At 46.8% G+C, this 24,196-nt stretch overlaps 2 protein-coding genes and 1 non-coding gene across 3 annotated transcripts in view; 2 read left to right on the forward strand and 1 right to left on the reverse strand.

Annotated features, from left to right (window-relative positions):
- The window catches only part of Mcoln3 (mucolipin TRP cation channel 3), a 31,274-nt gene extending 15,326 nt beyond the window's left edge, over positions 1 to 15,948 (reverse strand). Inside the window, exons 1-6 of the mRNA XM_040751639.1 lie at positions 15,809 to 15,948; positions 10,476 to 10,696; positions 5,111 to 5,278; positions 1,651 to 1,804; positions 1,184 to 1,268; positions 240 to 336 (exon numbers count right to left, since the gene is read on the reverse strand). Coding sequence (XP_040607573.1) covers positions 240 to 336; positions 1,184 to 1,268; positions 1,651 to 1,804; positions 5,111 to 5,278; positions 10,476 to 10,694 — 723 coding nt within the window. The 5' untranslated portion in view covers positions 10,695 to 10,696; positions 15,809 to 15,948. The remainder of the gene's footprint in view (positions 1 to 239; positions 337 to 1,183; positions 1,269 to 1,650; positions 1,805 to 5,110; positions 5,279 to 10,475; positions 10,697 to 15,808) is intronic.
- Positions 15,949 to 17,369: 1,421 nt separating this feature from the next.
- LOC121142536 lies at positions 17,370 to 17,532 on the forward strand. The gene has a single exon (XR_005879578.1). It is a non-coding gene; the product is annotated as a U1 spliceosomal RNA (small nuclear RNA).
- Positions 17,533 to 22,916: 5,384 nt separating this feature from the next.
- The window catches only part of Dnai3 (dynein axonemal intermediate chain 3), a 54,875-nt gene continuing 53,595 nt past the window's right edge, over positions 22,917 to 24,196 (forward strand). Inside the window, exon 1 of the mRNA XM_040751640.1 lies at positions 22,917 to 23,092. The gene's annotated coding sequence lies outside the window, so the exon portion shown is untranslated. The remainder of the gene's footprint in view (positions 23,093 to 24,196) is intronic.

The raw sequence follows: 24,196 nt of genomic DNA on the forward strand, positions 1-24,196 counted from the left end.
ACAATCTGCAGAGCAGAGCAGCTGCAGCAGTGTCCCCAGGCACAGCACGGGTGGGACATCCTACAATCTGCAGAGCAGAGCAGCTGCAGCAGTGTCCCCAGGCACGTGCACGCACAGGTGGGACATCCTACATTTTTTACCATGTCTCATTTAGTACTGGTATGTGATCCTGAACCGTACACCGAGACAAAACAGATTTTCTCTAGACAGGAGGCGCATTCGGCACAGCCCGCACTTACAGTCAGAGTGAAGTCATAACAGTCAGGAAGCTCCTGGTGGCGAACGGTCTGCAGATTAATGGCTTTCAGCTTAAACTGAAGCTCCACGGTCAGGAGTCTGGAAAGCAGAAGATACTCGCCATGAGGGGACATACAGTGTGGGGACACCAGACCTTGAACAGAAACCCACTTCCCCTTCGGCCTGGGAGCAGGCAGCTGCAAGATAATGTTTACTGAAAACATGTTTACTGAAAACAATCCAGTGTCATAAAGGGCTCTTATAAGGGCTCGCTCACTGAAAAACCATGACTTTGATCCCCCCTATGGCTAGATGCCTCTTCCTGCCCCCTGCTGTTTCTCCCCGATTCTGGGCTGGGAGATTAAACCACCAGCCAGGAGGGTGAGAAGTCTGGGAGAGTTGTTGGAGAATTGTATGTAGATGGATGGCAGAAGTCCTTAAAAAGGGAAAGTTTTTTTTTCTTGGAGAGACTTCTCTCCTAAGCGGACTTGGGGTGCTCCTAAGCCAACTTGGGAAGCATAAAGTTTTCTTAACGCAACCAACCGGTCTCTGTGTCATCTATCCCGACCATCTCGCTACATTCTCGGATGCAGGCTACACAGCAGGTGCGACAATACAGGACAAGCTACATCAGAAGAGGGCTGATACATACACTGACCAAGCTGTGAGCCCTCCAGAGGAGAGACTGTGAGTCCTCCAGAGGACGCTGAGATGAGGACACACACAGGTAAGACTGTGAGTCCTCCAGAGGACACTGAGATGAGGGACACAGGAGAGACTGTGAGTCCTCCAGAGGACACTGAGATGAGGACACACACAGGAGAGACTGTGAGTCCTCAGAGGACACTGAGATGAGGAACACACACAGGAGAGACTGTGAGTCCTCCAGAGGACACTGAGATGAGGGACACACAGGCTGAGCTGCGTGCCCCTCTGTTTTCCTCACCTCTGGAAGTCCAGGGTCAGGTTGAGTTTATTTTCTCCAGGTGTTCCAATGTCAAAAGGTTCATCGGGCTCTATAAGGAAACATTCTGCCACAGAAAGGAACAAAACCAAAAATAAAATGCATTTTCAAAGGATGGAGATTAAGACCAATTATTCATGTTACTACTTTTTAGAATCAAGACTGTGGGAGCTGGGTGTCAATGTCACTTGGTCTGACACTCCTGGTTTTAAGACAGAAGACATTTCTACAGTGGTCAAAGATTAGACACATTCAGACTCCATCTCAGAGTGTCATCATTCTCCCTGTCTCTACTTCCTCAATGCTTTATCTGTCCATTTTTCTTTTGAATTCATGAGTAGTATACCAAAGGTTCACATAGGAGCATGGGGTTAGGGTTAGTTATCATGGGGCTTAGATAGAAATCAGGGAGTTAAAAAATACAGTCCAAGGCTATAGGAGATCATCACCTGTTTCAATTTCTGGGTCGATGTCAAAGGTGTCATTCCCCGGACAGATGGTTCCTCGCTTGTAGAAGTGTTGACAGACTGCCATAGCCGACCGCTTACTCCCCTTGTTCTCATAAGCATGGTTGCCAACGGAGATGTTACGAAGCTGCAAGTACTTCATCCAAAAAAGAGAGACAGGAATGGAACACCAGCCAGGGCAAAGGGATGCCAGTCAGGCCGAAGGCAAAGCCGCGATAACCCTTCCTGGCCATGTCTTGAGAGGGCAGGCTCCCATCTCCCCTCGGGGTGCGGACATTCCAGAAACACACGCTGGGACTCTGCATCTGAGTGGGTGACTTTAAGAAATAGCAACAGAGATCAGAAGGGACAGTTGAGACCGGGAAAGCCCCATGGAGGCCTTGAAAACTCAGATGCTTTGTACAATCGACTCAGGAATTCTCCAGGTCAGTTGCCATCTGACCATAGGCTCTCCCTACACTACATTCCTGTCCCGAAATCTCCTGGCATCTCACTTAGATGCAGCATCGCTGGTCAGTCTTTGACTGGTAAAATAAGCCAAAGTTAAAGACTCTTAGTCAAGCACTGCACTACAGAAGTAAAGCAATTGTACATTGCTCATTTGTGCTCCTTCCCTGTCCTTGGAACATACATTTTATGTCTCTCTGATACTTCTGTCTTCATGGAGTGATGTCACCAAATACTATGCTGTTGAGCATGATGAGGGTTTAGATGTGTACGGACATAAACAGACCGTGTGTCTCTTGGCTGCATGAGCGAAGGGTACTATATGATAAGAGTCTTGATTTCTGGTGCATCCTTTAGAAACCCACGCAGAGGTGCTGGGGCGCCTGGGTGGGGACTAAGAGAAAACACCCAGGTGCAGGAATTAGCATGCTGTGTTTGACTGTTAGACCAAACATTTCCAACACAGCAGGGACAGAGGGGCTATGTGGACCTTCCAACAAGAGCTGAGTGTGTGGACATCTTGCTCTTAGCCTTTCAGTGCTGTGAGTGGAAAACTGCTTCCGCTTATTATCCTTACAAATATTTTCCTATAGCATCAGAAGGAAATGTGACACCTAAGATAAGTGCTCTTCATGGAAAGAACGTGGAGATCTAACAAGCAGCATTTTGAAGCCTGAGTTTAGTCCTAGTGACAAAGGTAAAAATGTTTTCTAAAGAATGTACTGGGTCTTTAGTTAGGCACAGTGACTGCTTCACAGAGGTGGAGGCAGGAGCTCAAGCGATCAGTGCCAACCTCTGCTACAAAGAGTGTGAAGTCACCCTGGGTTACCTAAGGTCCTGCCTCAAAACAACAAGATGCAATGGACTGCTTACTTCTCATCTCTGGGTAACACCTAAGAGACACATAAATTTGGTACCATGCTTTACAGATTCTTAATACATTTAAAAGTTAAGTCTAGGGCTCAGTGGTGGTTCATTGTGTAAAGCATTTACTATCAAATCATGAGGACCTGAGTTCAAATCCCCAAATCCATAGAAAACAAAGTCCAGCAGCGTGCATCTATAATCCCAATTTTCCTGTGGTGAGCTGAGAGACAGAGACAGGAAAATCCCCCAAGAAGCTTGTAAGTCAGCTAATTTAGTATGCACAATGATGAACAAAGGACTTGACAAGGTAGAGGTTGAGGACTAACAGCCAAGGCTGTCCTCTGATCTTGACACAAGTGCCATGTCATATCCTGCACACATATCTCACACACACACACACACACACACACACACACACACACACACACACACACACACGTTTTTTAAAAGTCCTTCTGTGTACATGTAAATAAAGCACTGTTGGCCAATAGGGAAGCAAGACTAGGAGTCGAGGAGGATTCTGGGAAATGTAGTCAAGAGTGGGGAGTCACCATATGATCCCAGGAGGAGAGCACGAGCCTGGATTTTTCGGTAAGATAAGTCCATGTAGAAATATATATTGGTAGTCATGGGTTAATATTTAAGACAGAACTAGCCAATGATAAGCTGTGGACATTGGCAGACAGCATTGTAACAAACTGAGTCTCCGTGTGTTATTTTGGGGGCTAAAGCGCGATGGGATCCAGGCAGGAATCTCATAACAAAAGTCTCTAAACTTATTTCATCACTAAGCTATTTGCTATTGTCCTCTAAAGATCGTAGGGCATGACTATGTTTACCAGCTTTCTGCAGCTTTTGTCTCTAAATTTCCTCTTCCCAACTGCTAATCAAGAACCTTGGCTCCAGAAAAATGTACTTCACCCCAGAAGCTCATGGTCGCTGTTTGAATAGGTTTCCTCTAGCAAATGAAGAGTTGTGACTGCTCAGGAAAAACTCTTGAAGAGGGGAGTTAAAGATTTTGAAATGTGATCTGTAACTACCCTAGGTTAAAAACACTGTGGTGGTGCACGCCTTGAATCCCAGCACTCGGGAGGCAGAGGCAGGAGGATCTCGAGGCCAGCCAGGTCTACAGAGCAAGTTCCAGGACAGATAGGGCTGTATACAGAGGAACCCTGTCTCCAAAAACAAACAAACAATATAATGGCCTCAAAATCATTCTAATCATCCCTTCAAAAGAAGTGATTTCAGACCGTGAGAAAGCACTAATTACAGCAAGAATAACCCAGAATGAAAACTTGACTCTGTTGTATGAAAAGCAAGCTTCCTATTTTTGCCAGGCAGTTAGTCAGCATCTCAGGGTAATCAGCAGGCATGACATAAAAGCCTTGCTTATACATGAGCTTGAAGGCCTTGGTTGTTACACGAACTTCAAAATTAAAACCCTCATTATGTGTTATAGGTCTCTGAAAGTACAAGCTTTGAAGACATAATGACTACTTACATACAGGGTTATCTTAGAAATTTCAAATACTGAAGCTCTTGATTGACCCTGGTTCTTTTAATTAAGTCGTTGAAGTTCAACATTTCTGCTGGTTGGAGTTGAAAGCTTTTGCCAATATCTACTTGTTTAAAAGTTTGTTAGCAATATTTTTCAATCAATTTTAAACATGTATTTTTATTTTTAGGTGTGTCTGTGTGCGCGTGCGCACATGCGAGCGTGCCCTGTGTTAGGAAAGGGAGTATCTGCAGAGGCCAGAAAGCCAGTGAATCCCCTAAAGCTGGAGGCACAGCAGTTGTCAGCTGCCTGATGTGGGGGTTGGGAAGCAAAGTCAACTCCACTGGAGAACATCAAGTGCTCTTAACTGCTGAGCCATCTCTCCGGCCCTTAAACTATATTTCATTGTTTATCCATAGGTCATCTCCAAGCAGAACTGTTCAACACTTGAGTGTGGGTTTCTATATAATCTGTTGCTAGCATTTGTCCAGCTGTTCTTTCTCCCAAATAAAGTATACACACAGTCTGGGTATCTCGTTATTAGAACGCTTGTTTGCCTAGCTGTGCGGGGCCCAAGTTCAACCCCTAACCCTAAAATGAACAAGCAAAATCAAATGCACACGGTTGACTTACCTGGTTCACTGCAAAGATGATCTGGTCGTAGACATCATTCTGAGTGTACACTGCGTATGTGTCATCCATTCGATCCAAGTATCCTTTTAGGAAAAGGTGTTTGAAGGCTATAGTGTTCTCTTCCTTGAAAGCTACCACCATCTGGTTACTTAGTCCAAACAGGATCAGCTTAAAGAAAAAAGAAACAGGCTGAGGATGAAAAATCTGAGCAGATAGAAATGGAGACATGTGACTCAGGGGCTTGACGGGCAAGAGTTTGCAAGGGACTTGGCAGGATATCTGGAAGCTCACAGCTTGGGGGCTGGTCCATGGCTTGGTGGGTGGAAGTCCTTTCCTTACTAGTACGAGGGCCTGCGTTCCAATCCTCAGATCCGGAGAAAAGCCAGATGCATGCCAGCAGCCCAGCACTACTACAGGGACATGGGAGGTGGAGACAGGAGAGTATCCGAAAGCTCGTGGGCCAGGCAGCCCGGGGTACACAGTGGAAAACGACAGACCTGGTTGGAAGCTAAGGACTGACACACTCTGTCCTGTGATCTCCACACGTGTGCCATGGCAAGCATGCCCTGACATTCACATGCCCAAATGAGCATGCGTACACATTGCACACACACACACCATGCATACAGAGAGAGACGCACAGACAGGGGAGAGGGAGAGAAGGAATGCTTGCACTCATTAGAATAATAATAAAGCCTAAGTTCTGGGAACAACTGAAGTCCTAGACCCGTGACCCAAGTTTCCCAATAAGACCCAAAATGAAAGCTATATTCTCTAAATTAGAGTATATTAAAATAACATCTCATTGATATTTAGGCAGAATTTTCCACAACACTTAGCTGTTCAGATTTGGAAAAAAAAAAAGTTGCTTCACTCTGCAACCATCAGTCAAACTTACCTCACACCAAGTTTCTAGTCTTTTCTCTCTCTCAAACTACTTCAGTGTCTCCTCCCCCCTCCCTCTCTCCTTCCTTCCCTCTCTCCCTTATGCTTGTGTTCTCTCCTTTCTCTCTCTCTCTCTCTCTCTCTCTCTCTCTCTCTCTCTCTCTCTCTCTCTCTCTCTCTCTCTCCATCCTGTTCCCCTTTCTCCACCCCCTCCCTTGGATACTCTGATTGCAATCCATGGATGAGGCAAGGTGCACTTAGGAATGACACTGAGCATCTATGTGTGAGCAGCATTGCAGAAGCGCTCCCCACAATTTTGGCCGCACAGCATGGTCCCTAACAACAGTTTTGCAGATGCGTTCGTAAAAGTTCAGAGGAATTAAAAAAAAATTCTAAAGTCACATGACCAGGAAGTGCATAGTCAAGACTGTAATTCATATCTGAAAGATGAAACCCAAGCTCCATTTATCCCAACATTCTAGAGAATCCATTCCCAGGATCTGGTGAGAAAGAAAGCATTTGTCTCTCCCCCTTCAACATATGCCATCATCTTCTACCTAACTTGACTTTCATTTCTGAAGAGCTTCTTTCAGCTGAATATGACAGCTTGGTATTCTACGGACCTGAACTCTATCAAAACTGGTCCAAGGATTCCCCCAAGCATTCACAAATATACTCTCATAAATACATTCAAGCATCCAGGTGCCTCTCAAAATTCAACACTGAGCTAGGTACTGGACAACGAGGAAACAATCTGTCCTGATCCTAAGAGAATATAAACAAAACTGCTCTAGGAGACCCAGGCTGGGGCTGGAGCTTCGATGCCGTGGAAGGACTCTGTAGAGGAAAAACCGTCTCCTAGAGACTGTCTCAGCATCCCACACAGACAATTTATCTCACAGCAGAATCCACAGATGCATGGCTTGTGTTAACATCCTCTCTGTAATCCGTAACACTGCCAGAGGCCAGGTGAAGGTGAGATCTCTCTCTGTCTCTGTCCCTCTCTGTCTCTCCATCTCTCTCTGTCTCCCCTCCTTTCTCCCTCTCTCCCTCCCTCCCTCCCTTCCTTCCTTCCCAATTCTAGCCAAAACTGTAAATAAACCCATTTCCTTCCATTTTTCTGTAAGGTGCCAATTACTGTGTTCTGGTAATGTGGTGACAGACAGAAGCTGGGAAACCTGCTGTACTCCAGAGACTGAGCCAGATGGTGAGAAAAACAGGACCCTGGGGAGGGCTCTTGGAGCTGCTGAAAAGCAAAACATCCCAGTTATAGAGATTCCTTTCCCCAAGAAAGAGATCCTCCATCACCAAGACACCTTCATTTTCCCAACGACCAAGTAGCCTGTGTGCACCATGTTTGAGTGCTCAGTCCAGACTAAGGACTGAGGAGGGATTACAGAAGAGTCAGATATGGATCAACAAGCCTGGTGGCTCACTTAGCAGGCAGAGGCAGGTTGGCCTTCATGGGTTCAAAACCAGCCTGGTCTGCAAAGAAGGTCCCCAAACAGTAGAGCTGCACGGAGAGAAATTAAGAGAGAGAGTCAACCACAGCTAAACATGAACTGAACTCCTGGAATCCAGTGACAGAGAGGGAGGAGTGATAAGTAAAGGGGTCATGACCAGGCTAGTGAAGCCCACAGAAACAGCTGACCTGAACAAGGGGGTGCTCATGGACCCCAGACTGATAGCTAGGAAGCCAGCATAGGACTGATCCAGACCCCCTGAACGTGGGTATCAATGAGGAGGCCTTGGCAATCTATGGGGTCTCTGGTAGTAGACCAATATTTATCCCTAGCAAAAGAATGGACTTTGAGGCCAGTCTAGTCTCCATAGCGAGTTCCAAACTAGCCTGGGCAATAGATTGAGACCCTATCTTGAAAATACAAACAAACAAAACAAAACACTTATCTAAACACCTTTGTATGTTTCTTACCAAAAGGCTTAAACTACTGACTAACATTCCTCTTGACCACTCTAATAACTACTGGGGATTATCTAAAAAGATGAGGGAATATATATGAACGTAAGTTTGTGAGTGTGCAAATCTAAGACCATGCATCACTGTTCTCTGCTGTAGTTTCCTGTATCACCCGGGAAACAGCCACACTAAGCTCCTCCACTGTCTGAGAGACAGAGATACACTGCTCAGATCCAGTTTGTTTTAAAGACTTGAGCATGAGCACATGTACATATTGAACTTGGCACACAGCCGTCATCCAAATGTGCCTATTATTATTCTAAGCAAATAGCATTTCTATCCAACTGGTACAGGCTCCCCCATAGAAATGACGCAAACAAGCTTTTCAGTGCTGTGACATATTGCATTATCACCTGGAGATAAAGTTCCAAGTGCAAGTTGCCAGGTATTATACTGAGAAGCCAGAGCGTTTTCATGGTGATACATTGAGGTTACTGAGCACCTGTCTCTGGAGTCTCCATGCAGCCGTGTGTGAGCCATGAGGCTTTTAACCACTGTAAGCATCGGTACCCTTCTCCGTAAGGTGAGAGAGGATTTCCCCAGGTGGAGGATAGTTACGATGACATAACATGATGTCCTGGGAGTGGCCACCCAAGTCTAGGGTCAGAAATCTAAGTAACAATTGCACCAGCTTCAAATGATTCCAGCAACTGCCTTGATTTACTGTTCGATTGTTTTCAATGAGCAATTAAGATTAGCCATCTCAACTTTAAAAAAAAAAAACAAAACAAAAAACTCTCCTTCAATGACAGGTGTTCACCAAGACCAGAAAATTAAAATACTAACCTAAACTTGGCCTTCATTTTTGTCCTTCTGCTTTTAAAGGGAGATGCTTCCCCTCACCAGCAGGAAAGCCCAGGTTTTGGCATTTATCTATTTTGTTTGTGTTCACACATGTGTGAACATCAGAGGACAATTGACAGGAGTCAGCTCTCACCTTCTACCATGTAGATTCTAGGACTCAAATTCAGGTTGCCAGGCTTGGTGTGTAGGCACCCTTACCAGAGGAGCCCTCTTGCCAGCCCCCAGAATCCATTTTTATAATAAACCACAACAGTATATGCAACAATCACAAAACACGGTTCCTCAAAAGGTGTTTAAGAGAAGCTGTGGAAAACAGATTGAAATTTTCCCTTCTCACAAAAAACGGAGGCGCACATTCCACAGGTTAATGCCAGCCCCCTGCTCACAAAAACAGAGGCGCATATTCCACAGGTTAATGCAAGCCCCCTGCTCACAAAAATGGAGGGAGGTGCATATTCCACAGGTTAATGCCAGCCCCCTACTGCTGACTCCACATTCTTCCACCACACAGCTCTCATGATCCAGGCCTGGAAGAATCCAAGGGATAGCCTACAGCAAAAATCCATGTCATTTCTAGAGAAAGAAATGCCAAGAATATTAGGAAGGAAAGAAAAACCTCACTTTGGTAGTCAGCTATTACCCGTGGAAGATTTAGGTACCTCTCAAGGAACGTCTTCATTAACATCCAAATGTTAAAGTTGTTTATTTGTTAAATACTATTATGGTAGTAAAATTTTAATAATGAAAAATGAAAATGAGCTGGATGCTGTGGTATACACCTTGCATACCAGCACTGGGCAGCCAGAGACAGGTGGATGTCCATGAGTTCAACACCAATCTGGTCTTTATAGGGAGTTCCAGGTCAGTCAGAGCTAAATAGTGAGAGCCTGTCTTAAAAAATTGCTAAAAAATTAACACATATACACAGAGAGAGAAACACACACACATACAAACACACACTAAAAAAACCAAAGTTTTTCACAAATGTTCAAGGGAGAAGGGTTTACAGTTGGTGTGGAGGTTTGAATAGGTATGGTCCCCAAAACACATGTGTTTGAATACTTGGCTCATAGGGAGTGGCACTTTTAGGAGGCGTGGATTTGTTGGAGTGGGTGTGGCCTTGTTGGAAGAAGTCTGTCACTGTGAAGATGGGCTTTGAGGTCTCAGGCTCAAGCTAAGCCCAGTGTGGCACACAGTCTCCTTCTGCTGCCTGTGAATCGAGATGTAGGACTCTCAGCTTCTTCTCCAGCACTGTGTCTGTCTTCCCTATCATGATGACAATGGACTGAGCCTCTAAACTGTGAGCCAGCCCCAATTCAATGTCTTCCTTTATAAGAGTTGCTGTGGTCACGGTGTCCCTTCACAGCAATGAAACCCTAACTAGGACAGTTGTGTCTCTTCTTATTTTTCTTTTTTTTTTAAGATTTATTTTTATTTATTACATATACAGTGTTCTGTCTACATGCCAGAAGAGGGCACCAGATTGAATTGTAGATGGTTGTGAGCCACCATGTGGTTGCTGGGAATTGAACTCAGGACCTCTGGAAGAGCAGTCAGTGCTCTTAACCTCTGAGCCATCTCTCCATTTTTCTTAATGTCTTCATGCATGCAGTTAGAAGCCGTCTCATAAACAAGGCCCTCCCTCCACCTCTGCTGTGCAAAGAGGCTTGCACATAACCTGTGTTGGGAGATGCTTACCTGGGCAGTCACCATCGCAATTTTCAGAATTTGTATGGCAAGTTTCCACGGCTTCCTACCCCGAGCCCAGAACTTCTCACAAGGATTCATAAAAAAGAATTTGAGTTTCCGCCTCATCTGGTCTTCTAAGAGAAGCTCCTCGCTGGGGGATGAGCTCTGGTGGAAGGTGCAGGGACTTTCATCCTGGTGGGAGCTTCCAGCCACCTCAGGGTTTGCCATCTCTAGGGAGGGAACCAAACATTTCCACTCAGCGGGGAAGGGAAGGGGCCCACATCAAAGGGACTCTGTCAGCGAGACAGAAAAGAAAGACAGGAAATCGGGGGACACTGAAAGGAGTGGCTCCTGGCTCTGAGCTTGGTTCAAGCCTCTCGCCAGCTATGAATCAAATATTCTACCACGATTAACATTTGCTTAAGGCCTCCCTCCCTTTCCAATGCTACACCTGCAGTTTTCTAGAACTCTCAGTGGGAAACCCCCTTAACAGGAAAAGGACTTTTACAAACCCCTTGCACGACCCTAGTGCCTCTTCGGTTTGCTTTATTAGATTATAATTCCATCCCAAATATCTCTGGAACCATCTGTCATCCTAATTATCAAAGTGGGTGGAAAAAAGGAAGTTTCCCAGCAATGCTTGGAGATGTGGCTTGAAAGCCACCAAAACGGTCCATGAGGCTCGTACCTCTCTTGAGAATCCCGCGCCCATGCACACGACGCCTTACTCTTCCTTCTGGACCACCTCTCTTTCTCATTCGCCCCCATGCTTTAAAAATGTATTAAAATGTCATTAATAAACTCCCACTCGGCCCCACGTTAGGTAGTCCTGGGATTCCTTTCCATATCAGAGCCAGCTGCGCCCCGATAGAAGTACCCGAAGGGTTAAGGGTCCTCTCAAGCCTGCTGCAGCTGGCGGTGGTAAAGCTATGCCTCCCCAGATTCAAAAGTCCTTTGGGTAGCATGTCCAGGAAAGCTTGCATGGCTACCCCAGTGTCCATAGAGCTGCCCCGTAGCCCACACCATCTTAGATGAGCGTTGGTTAGAACGGAGGATGTCAGTTTCCAGCTGGTTTCAACCACGCCAGTGAATTCTCGCCTAGTTGAAAGTTAGCAGATTCAAGCTCTGCTCCTATTAGTAAGAGATTGCATTTACACGCATGGCTGTATGTGTTGTATGTGGTATGTGTGTGCTTTCTGTCTCACTGGGTACCAGATACAGTCATTGCAAAGATCAGGCCCTGAGAGGATGAATAAGGACTTCAGAGAGTAAATGGACCCTGAAATGATTCGCAGATTTTCACGTGGATATGATCATTCATTTTCCTCTCTGGGGAGAAACAAAAGCTTCCATGCAATTATTAATCAATGAATAGGTTTTATAAGAACCAAGAACCAGTTTCAATCTTGATACTTCTATGACTTGCCCCAACTCACTCAGTCCAGATAGAGCCTCAGTCCTGGAAATTATAGTATCTATCTTCGGAAGATTGCAACAAACATTAAATAAAGTGCGAATAAGGCCTTAACATAGAGTATAAGCAGGCAGGCTCTCTAACACCGGCGAGATTTCTAGGGACTGTGTGGGCCTCCATGTCCGAGCTCTGCTACACAGGGGGAGGCAGCCCTCCACTGCAGCCTAGTTCCCAAATGGCCCAATACCTGAATTTGCTTACCCTTAGCCAACACATTTTACCATCTGAAGCATGCATACATACTATTCCTTTTGCCTCTTTGAAAGGGGTAAAGCAGCTTTTTCAGAAAAAGGAATACATCTCTGCAGAGACTAGGAGTTACTTGGTATTTCCCCTCTGACTAGTAGTGATACTATGGAAACCCATTCAAATAAAATCCCCCCACTCACCAAGAGAGTAGAGTCCTTCCACACGGAACAGAAAGCCCGTCTGGGTTTAATGGTTCCATAATGCCGTGTACTCAGCAACAAAGGGGGAGGAGTTTAGCCTACGTTTGTACACCTGATAAATCAGACCTACTGCTTTCCAAGTCTAGAATCACACCCTGGACATGGATTACAACATTCTCCGCAAACCCAACATTCCTGAAATGTAGATTTGGGCTATAAAAGCCAGTCATGGGGAACACTCTAAACTCCTGATTAATGAATGGAAAGATTCATAAGGCCATGCTGAGTGAAGACAATAATGCACAAAACATATTACTATGTAACCAATGCAGTCAGTTCCTTCCAAATAAAACCATACCGGCATGCATTAAAGTGTGGCTTTCCTCCAGTGTCACAAGGCACCTCAAAACATGAGCGTATATAATAATTCTTGAGTAAAGGCATAAAGGAGAGAAAAAAGCATGATAAAACGAACTTTAAAAAGCAGTGGGGGTGTTTTAGACAGCATTTGCTTGTTTTTGCCATGCTGGGGGTAGAACCCACAGCACTGTTCATATGAAACAAGCGCTCTAACTGCTCAGTCACATACCCAGCCCTGTGCAGTCTACCCTTTTGAAGGAGGTAAGGTATTCTTGAGTGAAAATCCTAAGAACTGATGGCTTCTTTCTCTCCTTTATGTCTGTGGGAGTTCAAACTAGTTAGTTTTCATCCACTTGACACAATGCAGTCATGCCGTGGAAGAGGGATCTTAACTCAGGACCTGCCTCTATGACATCGTCCTGTAGGCATGTCCTTAGGGCTTTTTCTTAATCTTAAGGTAGGAGGTTCAGCCCACTTGTGGGAGGGGTGGCCATCTCTGGGTAGATAGATGGTCCTGGGTGATGCAAGAAAGCAAGCTGATCTCCCCTCTCCCTGTCACTCCTCTGTCATGTGGTGCCATGAGGGGGAGCTGGCCCTGAGGTCAGAATGCAGGAGAGCTGCCTGCACCCCCATCCCCACCCCTCCACCCCCCATCCTCCAACCCCCCCCCCAGCTGCAACACTCGAGGCAGCCCCACACCTCACCTGGGCAGCACAATACAGCCAAGCCTATTGGCAGAGGCGTGAGCCAGCCCCGCAGTGGGCATGGGAGAGCTGTGCCCATTACTCATCTGTCATGTGCATGTGGTGCACGGGCTGGGGGGAGGGGTTTCCCTTCCCATCAACACCTGAGGCAGGAGAGCTGGCCCTGAGATCATGAGAGTTCAAGAACTGGTCCTGCCTGTCATCAGCAGCCGAACTCAGGGGAGTGGCCCCTGTGCCACCCCTGAGCATCGAGGGAGAGCTGACCCTGAAGGTGTGGGGGGTCCACCCCTGAGGACTTGAAAGCAGGAGAACTGGCCAGGTCCCTTGCTCACTGCTTCAAGGGGTGAAATCATCAAGGCAGTGCAGGAGAGCGCACCCTGGTGGTGAGGACAAGGGAGAGCTGGCCGGCTGACCAACCCTGCAACTACCCAGGCCCAGAACCAGGGTTATGCGTTGGCCCACCCAGCATCCACCCCATCTGTGATCGGCTGGAGCACGTGAAGAGACCGGTTCTGCAGACCAAAGCTGCACGATTCCACAACAAAGGGCAACAACAGGATAACAAGAGGAGTCCCAGCGAGGGCCCCGCAAAGATAGTGTAGCACAAACAGAGGCCTTGAAACAGACCTCTCTGCAATGGACACTCCAAGTAAAGATAGTGTAGCACAAACAGAGGCCTTGAAACAGACCTCTTTGCAATGGACACTCCAAGTAAAGATATCCGGGTATCTACAGCTTCCATGACAAAACTACATTCTTCCTTCTCACTTTTTTCTCTTAGGTTTTATTTTACTTTGTTAGGGGGCAGTGGTTGCAAGGGCTGAGGGCAGATACGAAGGGACAGGGAAGTGACTGAGATGGGAATGTGTGATGTGAAAGCCACAAAGAATAAATAAAAGGGGGAGAAAGGAAGGAAGGAAGGAAGGAGAGAGAGAGAGAGAGAGAGAGGTGAGGAAACCCTAAGGGACAAGCCAACAAGCAGCCTTTCTCGATGGCTTCTGCTTCCGTTCCTGCCTCTGCCCCGACGTCTCGCCGTGGTGGCCTGTGACCTGAGAGTTGTAAGCTGAAATAAATTCTTTCCTCCCTGAGTTACTTTTGGTCATGGTGTTTTATCACTGCAATAGAAATCCTGGCTAGGAGAGACCTAAAACACTTTCTGCTGGTGATTCCATATGAATAACTACAGCAATGAATTTACTGATAGCAAAGTGTTTGGTGAACTACTTACTCATTTGAAGTCCCTTTCCCATTATGATACAGAGAAAATTAAACTCTAAGCACACTAGCCATACACCATGTAATAGTAAACTACAGGAACAACGAGAAGACAGCCAACCACCATTAATTTATTCAAAGCACTGCTCGAGTTCTTCCAGAAGCCCGGCTTTCATTCTGCACTGACTGCTAAGCTTACAATCCATGGGGGCCACACTGGCTGACCACATATTGACAGCAGCCCTGCACAGGGGACCTCAGGTGTCCCGGTGCTGACCCTAGACTGACTCAGACGGACTCATCCACAGCAGCTAGGGGCTAAGTTGGGTTGAGCTGCAGAAATGTAGCGATAGAGAGGGAATGTGTAATTGGAGAAAGCACCCGATACTGCCATAAACTGCTTCTTCGGAACTGCTGCATCTCACCAGACCCCTGTCTCTCTCTCTCCCTCCCTCTCTCCCTCTCTCCCTCCCCCCTCCCTCCCTCCGTCCCTCCCTCCCTCCTTCTCTCCCTCCCTCCCTTCCTCCCTCTCTCCCTCCCCCCTCTCTCCCTCCCTCCCTCCCTCCCCCCCTGGTTCTACAGTTTGACAAGTCTATGACTTCCGGCCGCTCACTAGGTCCTCACTGAGCCTTAGCCTTGGCTCCTGCACAATGAAAACTGCTCTATTTTCCTTGCGGCCCCTCCTTCCTCTTTCTTCTTCCATGCCCTGGGACTACCTCTGTGGTGCTGCTTCCTAGCGAGAAAGCGAAGTCTGGCCTGCTGCACCACACCCTGTGATCTTGGCTTCTGCAACCTGCTGGAGTCCAGACTAGCGCAGAGTCCCTGCGGTTGCTCCCGTTTCTATGGCCCGGACACCGCCTTTATAAAGGAAAGGCCCAACTTAAGAGCAGCTAGCATCCACAGGCAGGACTCTGCTGCAACCTCCAAACCTTGCGGAGGTGACACAGGGAGGGGTGTTCCCACCCTAGCCACGAACCCCACTGACCTGTGGTCCATGGTGGAGCCCCAGTGACGCCAAACCGGTGCATCTCGCACTCTGCTCCCCTCTGTGCGCCCTCCATGGCTAGCGCAGGTGTCCAGGTCCCCTGCCCTCCCTCTTTGTGTCACCTGAGGCTGGAGACATCGGGCTCCCTCCCTGAGCGCCGCCGGCGAGGTTCCCACAACACCTGATGCCCCGGGGCAGCACTGGGCTAGGCTCACCTGCGACCCAAGGCGCGCCGAGGGGGCACCGGTGGGAACAGCGGAGACCCGCGGGGAGGAGTCAGGTCCTGCTAGCGCGGAGGGAAGCGACACATCAGCCTAGGGTCACCCTCCGGCTCCCAGCCCAGCAGACTCCAGCCATCTGCCCTCCTCGGGGCCCCAGACTCATGACCCTCCCCTGCAAGTCTCGGGTTCCCTGCCACGCCCTTTGTGGGGCGGCCTTTCTCCGAGGCAGGTGGGGAGGGGAGGCCGTCTGAAGAAGTGTGACTGGGGCACCTGCTGTCTTCTCTCTCCCACACCTCCAGCAGCCTACTCCCTGCGCTCCCACCAAACATCCCTACGGGCTTTGTCTGTGAGCTGGAAAGTGCCTGGTGAGGTGGATCACGAGGGGACCATTCCATCCGGCGGCATGGAGCTGGAAACACTGTGTGGGGTACACACTGAGCGTTCACCTGGCTCCCAGGCCCGTTATACTCACCTCTGCAGACAATGCGAACTCAGAAAATATAAGGCTTCCGGAGTCTTGGATCATCGATCAAAAGCTGGAAAATAGAGGGCTGTTGACTCCCGGAAGCCAGAGGACAGAAAAAGCCCTGGGGGGCCCTGAGGGGTAATGTGAGCACAAACACATCAGGCATGGGTGCCAGGCTGGAAGGTGGCTTGCTTAGAAAAACACTTGCCTTGCACTCTTGAGGAACTGAGTCAACCCCCAAATCCATGTGGCACCCACAATCCTAGTCCTGGGGGAGATCAGAGACAGAGGGATCCCTTGAGTTCATTGGCCAGCCTGTCTAGGCTAATTGGTGAGCTCTGGGCCCATGGGAGACCTTGTCCCACTGAATTCTCTGAGTGTGACACATCACAAGCAGTCCTCTGGCCCTCACAGGCATGCGTGTGCACCAGGTGGCCACACACACGTGTATCTTTACACAACTGGCACCCGCTCATACATGTGTTTTCCTTTTTAGTTTTTAATGTGTGTTGGTGTTTCGCCTGCATGTATGTCTGTGTGAGCGTGTCAGATCTTGGAGTTACAGACAGTCGTGAGCTGCCATGTGGGTGCTGGGAACTGAATCCTGGGTCCTCTGGGAAAGCCGTCAGTGTTCTCAACCGCTGAACCATCTCACGAGCCACCAAACATGCACTTTTCAAAAGTGCCAGGCTGGAGGAATGGCTCAACCATTTGGCGCTACTTGCTGCCCTGGCAGAGGCCCCACGTTTGGTTCATAGAATCTACGTGGTAGCTTACAACCATTTGCAGCCCCAGTTCCAGGATACCAGGGGTTCTCTTCTGGCCTCTGAGGACACCAGGTAGACACGTGGGGTGAACATACAAACACACAGTTAAAACACTTGTCCGCATAAAATAAAAATACACCCTGAAAACAAATGCTTGGGAAGAGACTTTGAACTGCAACCCTTTCTTCATGAATTCCTTTGAGACATTTAACATTGGTTCTACTACTTACACCGGGAATACCAGAACTTTGGCTAACTTTAATTACAATCACTTGAGATTTGTTTTAATTTATTGCTTTATTTTTATTGTCTAGAAGCATGAATGCTTATCCAGCAGGGGAGATTCCATGATCACAAAGATGGTTTTCCCAGGGCAAGGCTTACCCATTGCACTCTGGATGTCCTGACCCCTGCCATTTCCCCAAATGTGGGGACCTCAACTACACAATATGAGGCAGTGAGGGACTGTGTGCATGCTCCCCTTTGAAAAAATAAACACTTTTTAAAGTTGTCAAATAAGTAGATCTCACAGGGTATCCCACAAACTACATCCAAAACAAAACAGACCATTTTGGACACTTATTTTTCCAACTCCTAGACATGTTTGCACAATGTATACATGGAATTACCCTTTCTTGTATCTTTTTGTGGGAGAAAGTGTTTTTACTTTTGTTTTGCAATGGAGTGCAAAAAGTTTATGCTGCTCATTAACCGGAATCCCAAGTGTGACAGGCAGGCTAGCTGCAGAGAGGATATAATTGGCACGCTCTATTCTCAAGTGCAATTTGGAAGTATAATTTAATCTCTACTGCCCTTATGTCTCTGCACAGTTTAACGCCGTCTTCTTCCTTGCTGTAGCTGGTTATTATCATTGCAGCAAGAATTTGAAATGCATAATTGTTCAGAAATGATCTGAATTTGGGGGAGGTTTTCAGAAACGAGTGGTGATCCAGCTGAGCTATGACTAGCAGTGAATGGAAAAAGTCAGGCTTTAGAGTCAGTTCAATGAGGTTCAAATTCCCTTCTATGTCACTTACTGACGTGTTTGTAAGAAATCATTTACTCTCTTTTCCTCTCCACTTCTTTTCACATCCAATCTTTCCAATGAAATGAACAGTGAATACTAATTACTCAATTGATATGAGTTAATATTAATATTACCCATGTGAATTGTGGGTCACGTGTGCTTGCAGGTGTCCATTCTTGTCTTTGGGACAATCAAAGTTAATGGAAAAATCAACTGTGTTCATGAATTGCAAAGACTCAAATATTGTTAAAGATCTTGGGTTTTGCTCAATTCATTTATAGTTTGGATCCAGTCCTAATGGGAATTCCAGCAAGCTGTTTTTCAGATTTCAACAAACTCATATGGCAATGCAAAGAGCACAGAGTACAGAACAGTTTTTATTATAAGAACAAAACTAGAGTATTTACCAAGCCCAATACCAGGACTCCTAAAGCTGTCTGTGTGAAACCGTTGTATACTATACAAGAAGACCATGTATAAACACTGGAAACAGGGTCTAGAAATAGGTTCTTATGCATGCATCTGGTCTGTTAATTTTTAACAAAACTATCAAGATGATATAAAGAGGGGAATGAACCTCGGTAACCAGCATAGTAGTCCTGTTGGCTCATCAGAACCTGCTTACAGGACTGAAGAAGTGGTTTGAGGGATAAGAGAGTATATTGATCTTGCAGAGGGCCTGGGTTAAGTTCTCAGCACCTACACAGCAGCTCTCAACCAACTCTACCTCCAGCACCGTAGGATCTGACACCTTCTACTAGTCGTACAGGTGTCTGCACACATGAGGAACACATGAACTCATGAGGTACACATGAACTCATGAATGCATGTGTGCGTGCACACGCACACAAAACAATAAAACAAATCTTTAAAAATAGTCAGAATATGCTGGCATGAAGCCAAAAGAAAGATATCTTTGGTACCAGAGTCAAATATCTGGGTGGACATTTCTGGAAAGCAAGGCAGAAGCAGGAAAGAGAAGCAGTTATGATTCGGTCAGTCTTGCGTTTACCATGTTATAAGCATGTGTTCCTGTGTTCCTGAACTGCTGATGCATCATTCTCAAATAAAATAAACGTGAGCACCTTTATACACACGAAAGATATCATACTAATCCTATGGATGGTCATTCCAAAAAGTAAGCTTTGGAAGTAATATAAATCTCTAATTTGCCATTTTAAGTTAAGATTTTGTGTTAGTGTTGCTAGCAAGTGCAAACACATTGTTTGAGCGTTACCCAATCAGCCCCACTGATTTGAGATTTATGAGCTATGGCCTTGCTGAGGGAAATGTGGTCAGTGAGGTCAGGCTTTAGGAGTTAAAACCTTGAGCACTTTCCATTGCTCTTTCCGCTTGAAGCTTACAATTCATGAGTGAGCTCTCGGCTTCCTTCCCCAGCTGCCATGTCTACCTACCATCTCTACCCTGCTATTACAGACTCCAAAGATCTTCTGAAACTGAGAGTCAAAGCAAACTCTTCTGTAAGTCGCCTATGTCATGATGTTTTATTACAGCAATAGAAAAGCAACTACTACAACATCCGAGAGTGATAAACGACTAAGTCGCTGTCATTTACAGTATTTCTATTGGATTTTGGAGTATATTTTTGAAGAAAAGTTGACTGTAAAGCATACTTAGGAGAATTCCCTTTGGTGGGATTTCCAAAGAGGGCACCAATATCAGAGGCAATGGCAGCTCTGTGCATGTTATCGCCCTTGAAAACCATCCCGTAGGACCAGGTTTTTCATGTGACGTAGAAGAAAACGATGATCTTGACCTTGTATAATCCTGGGTCCATGTGTATTTTTGTCTATATTTTTAACAGAAAGTAAACAACAACTTATATGAAATATCTTGTAAGGGTGTAGAGAAAATGTTTTGTTCAACTACACAGAAGCTTGTCATTATTTTACTACTATTGAAATTTTGCATTGTTTCCTTCTTTTAATTATTTTTATTATAAATGACTACAAAACAGTAATATTACATGTGACTGAAACGCAGTCTTTTGCATTTTTTATTTATTTTCTGAGACTATCACATATGTGTACAATATCAAGATCATATCCATCCCTCCATTTCCTTGCTAAGCCCCAACTTCATGTTCTCTTCTTTGCCATCTTTATAACTCACTGAGTCTAACTGGTGGTGTCTATAACATGCCTGGGTCTGGGTCCACGCACTGGAGCACAGACAGCCTACCAGCGGGCACACACAGAAACATACCCTCCCTCCGCAGCCATCGGGTGCCCAGGATCTAGAATGGCCTAGAAGACAGGCCTCTCGGCATGCCTCTGGGAGATTAACTAGATTAGGTAAAATGAGATGGGAAGACCAACCTAACTGTAGGAGTCATTATTGCATGGACCTCGGTGCTAGAACTAAAAGGAGGAAGTGGGCTGAGGCAGCATTCATGTCTCTCTGCCTCCTCCCTGACTGTGGGAGCAACAGACCAGCTGTCTCATCCCTTCCCTGCCATGATGGACTGTGCACTCCAGCTGTGACCCAGGTTAAAGCCTTTGCTCTCAAGCTGCTTCTGTGAGAGTACTTTTATCACAGAGAAAGGAAAATTAACTAACTTAGGGGAAAACGGTTTCTCTCATAGATATACATGCTCATAGTTAATTGTTACCTCTTAATTAAAGATCTAATTTTCCAAACTAGACAGCTTTGGGGATAGCACACCAAACTGTTCCAAAGTGGGAGGGGAACATTGGCTAGCCTCAGGGATGGGGGGGATTTTCTTCTGATTGAACCATATGACTTGTCCCTCACATGACAAAACTATTTAACACAGATCTTATTTTAAATTCAAAGCTGTCTACTTGGCTAAGAGAAGAATCCCTTCATTCTCTTCTGCGACTCCCTCTCCCTCTTCTCCCCTTCCTTTCTCTAATAGAAAGTTCTTTGTGGCTGAGGAGCCTGCTGTCTTACCCCGAGGGAAGCGCTGTTGCCCCACACACTGAGATTTGGAAAGTTTAGTTTGTCAGTGCCATTAGTCTAGACAATAACAAATTTGGGCTTAGGTATAATTATTTTGTTTTAGCTGTAATATGATCACTTTAAAAACATTAAAAGTGCCCTAACAGTTAAAAAACAATTAGTCATATCTGGTGCTTGTTACCAAAGCTCAATTCCTGCTCACACCAAAGCTCTCTCACCAGCTCGCAGTGGCTCTCCACCCACGGCTGTTTCCAGGTGGAGAGCGTGAAGACTTTTCCAGCCACAGTCACTCAGCTTCTGAGTGAGGTGAGGCTCGTGGTTTCCTCCTGGGCTGCCGCATCGGTCTCTCTGGAGTCGCCTGCTGTCTACACAGCACAGATCGAGGGCAGACAGCGCCTGAGTCGTTCCAAGTCCTCATTGGACTCACCTACCCCGCAGAAGCGATGAGGATGCCTCCTTCCTCTTGTTCGCATTAGGGTAGCACACACTCCGATTTCCCACCAACGTCTTTTAGATTTCCCTTTTCATAACTACCACAGCTGGGGCCGAGGAGACGACTCCGTCGGTAAAGTGCTCACTGTACAACCATGAGGGCTGAATCTGACCCCAAAACCCACCTAAAAAGGCCAAGCCTATGGTGTGTGCATGTAATCCTGCTGTTGGGGAGGCAGAGAGGGATGGATTCCCAGGGTTTTACGGCCAGTCGGTCTAGCCTACTTGGTGAACTTCAGGCCAGTGTGAAAGTCCGTCTCAAACACCTAGATGGATAGTTAGTGAGGAACTAGATCCGAGGTTGCCCTCTGCCTCTGTGCACACACACACATACATGTGCACATGCATGCATATGCATGTACACATACACACACAGGAACTTGGGCTCTGCCTCTATGCACACACACATGCATGTACACAAGCATGCATATGCATATACACGCACCCAGGAACTTGTATTCTGTCTCTCTCCCTCCCCCCCCCTCTCTTTCTCTCTGTAGGCAAGTGCCACTATCACACCCGGCTCTGCGTGGATCCTGGGGTAACAGACGTGCACTGGGAATGAGGTGATCCTGGCTGCTCATCAACACGATGAAAGATTAACATGGGATGAATCAGATCGCTTGGGGGATGGCAGAGGCCGAACCAGGAGGAGAAAGAGAGGGAGGGGGGATTTGAAAAGATATCTAAAGAGTGTAAATTAATCTTGGCTCTGCTAAACTGTGGCATCTATGGTCCATCTGTCTATCCATCCATCCTACAGAGGGAGTTCTACGGCAGTGAGTTCCTATCATAAACAAAACTCCTTAGACCAATCGTGGCGGTCAGCTGCATTAGTTTATTGAATTTTGCCGGGTTACAAATTAGAAGCTCTAATTTGTACTTTTAAGAAAAAGGAGAAGAGGAAGAAGAAGAAAACCTGGAGAGACGAGCTTTTCTAGCCATCCCAGAGGTCCCATAGTCAGATGAAATGGTCCTTACAATCAACAGGGAGTCAAGCTTTCCCTCTGAGTCAAACTCTGCACGAAATTACTTTGGGGACGTCCAGGACAACAGGAATGCATGCAGCTTCCGCTCCCCACCGCAATTTGACCCAGGTTCTAGCTGCTCCCGGCAGTGGAGTCAGATGGCTGTTCTGGGGCTGCCCACCGCACCCCACAGGACGCGCCTTTGAGTAATGCTGCAGCGGATGCAAAGCCAGGCACGGGCCTGGGGTCAAGTGCGAGCTCCTCCAAGGAGAGACCGAATCGCTAGCGCTTTCCTGATTGGTGGGGAACCGCCGGCTTCTCTGGGGCTATGTTAGGTGACGTCACAACATGACAACCAATTACAAGACTTCTGTAAAAGAAACTGCTGGGAGCCAGTACGGTATTGGTGAGCGGGGGTTGTCAACCTCAGCAAAAGAGACTCCCCCACCCTTAGCAACGGACGCGTCCTAGCGACACCCGCCGGGTTGCTGTTGCTGGAGATTTCAGGTTTACTTTTCGGAGCGAGAAGAGTCGAGCTCGCTCTCCAACCCTCAAAGGAGCTTTTCTCCCGGGTACTGCCAAGAGGCTGCTCTCTTTTCCCGTTAGTGATTCCAGGTAAGGGTGGTTCCGAATGGAAAAGGAGGCAGGCATGGGAAAACTAAACAGCTCGGAACCATTTCAAGGGCTTTTGGCAACCTCCCCAAATGTACTAGTGATAGTGAGGTCTACGAAGTAAGGAAAGACTCTTTTCACTACTTTCTAAAAGCTTCCAGCCTAGCCGGCGAGACAAAGCAGCCGTGAGAGAGCAGTTAACGGCGATCTAAGGATGCTGGGAACGCAGAGCAGATCCGGTCTTGTTCTTGCTCTCAGACTGCCTGGCACGCAGTAGGAGCTGCATAAACTATGCAAAAATGAATATGGGAATGAGCTGATCCTGGCTGCTCATCAACACAGAGGAAGATTAGCATGGGATGAAGCGGATCACTTGGGGGATGGCAGAGGCCGAACCAGGAGGATGAAGAGAGATCATGAATTCTTTGAAGGACGTTTTTGTTTTATATCCCTAGTGGTTACTGTGTCTAGGACTCAATTGAGGCTCAGTGCGTGTGCGGCCTCTCCTCCCTCGTAGTACCGTATGCTGAAGGCTGATCGAATCAACAGCACCCCCCCAGGCAGTGTGTTTGCGGACTCCGTGTTAGCGCACAGCGTCACTGGCATATGTCAGAACAAGACTGATTCAGGCTGAGTGAGAAAGCAGACCACCAGTGCAGGGTTATCTTCTGATTCGTGCTTCTAGAACGCAAAATCCACTCTGCAGAAGTAGAAGGGACCTGGGAAGTTTGCGTTTCAGGTGTCGTCAATTTTATAATCGAAGAGAATGTCTTTGTATAGGGAAGTGACCTGACCATTTTATGCGCATATAAATAACATTCATTGTGTAAAATATGCAGTGAACAGTAGTAGTAGGATCAATAGTATTAATGTGTGCATACACACCAACACCTGTGTGATTGCCCATGCTGTAGCTGTATTAAGCTGAATGGTGTTTACAATGCTGTTGAGTATTTTAAACCTAATGAAACTGGAATAGAAATTGGAGAGGAAAAGAGCTTGCTTCACTTGTCAATCCCAGCTCCCTCTCCCTCCCCTCCTCCCGCATCCCTCTTCTCCCCCTTCCCCCCCCCCCCCCGCAGCCTCCCACCCTATCCCCACTCCTTT

This window comes from Mesocricetus auratus, unplaced genomic scaffold, assembly GCF_017639785.1.
Source record: "Mesocricetus auratus isolate SY011 unplaced genomic scaffold, BCM_Maur_2.0 Super-Scaffold_100009, whole genome shotgun sequence".
In the NCBI taxonomy this organism is placed as follows: Eukaryota; Metazoa; Chordata; class Mammalia; order Rodentia; family Cricetidae; genus Mesocricetus; species Mesocricetus auratus.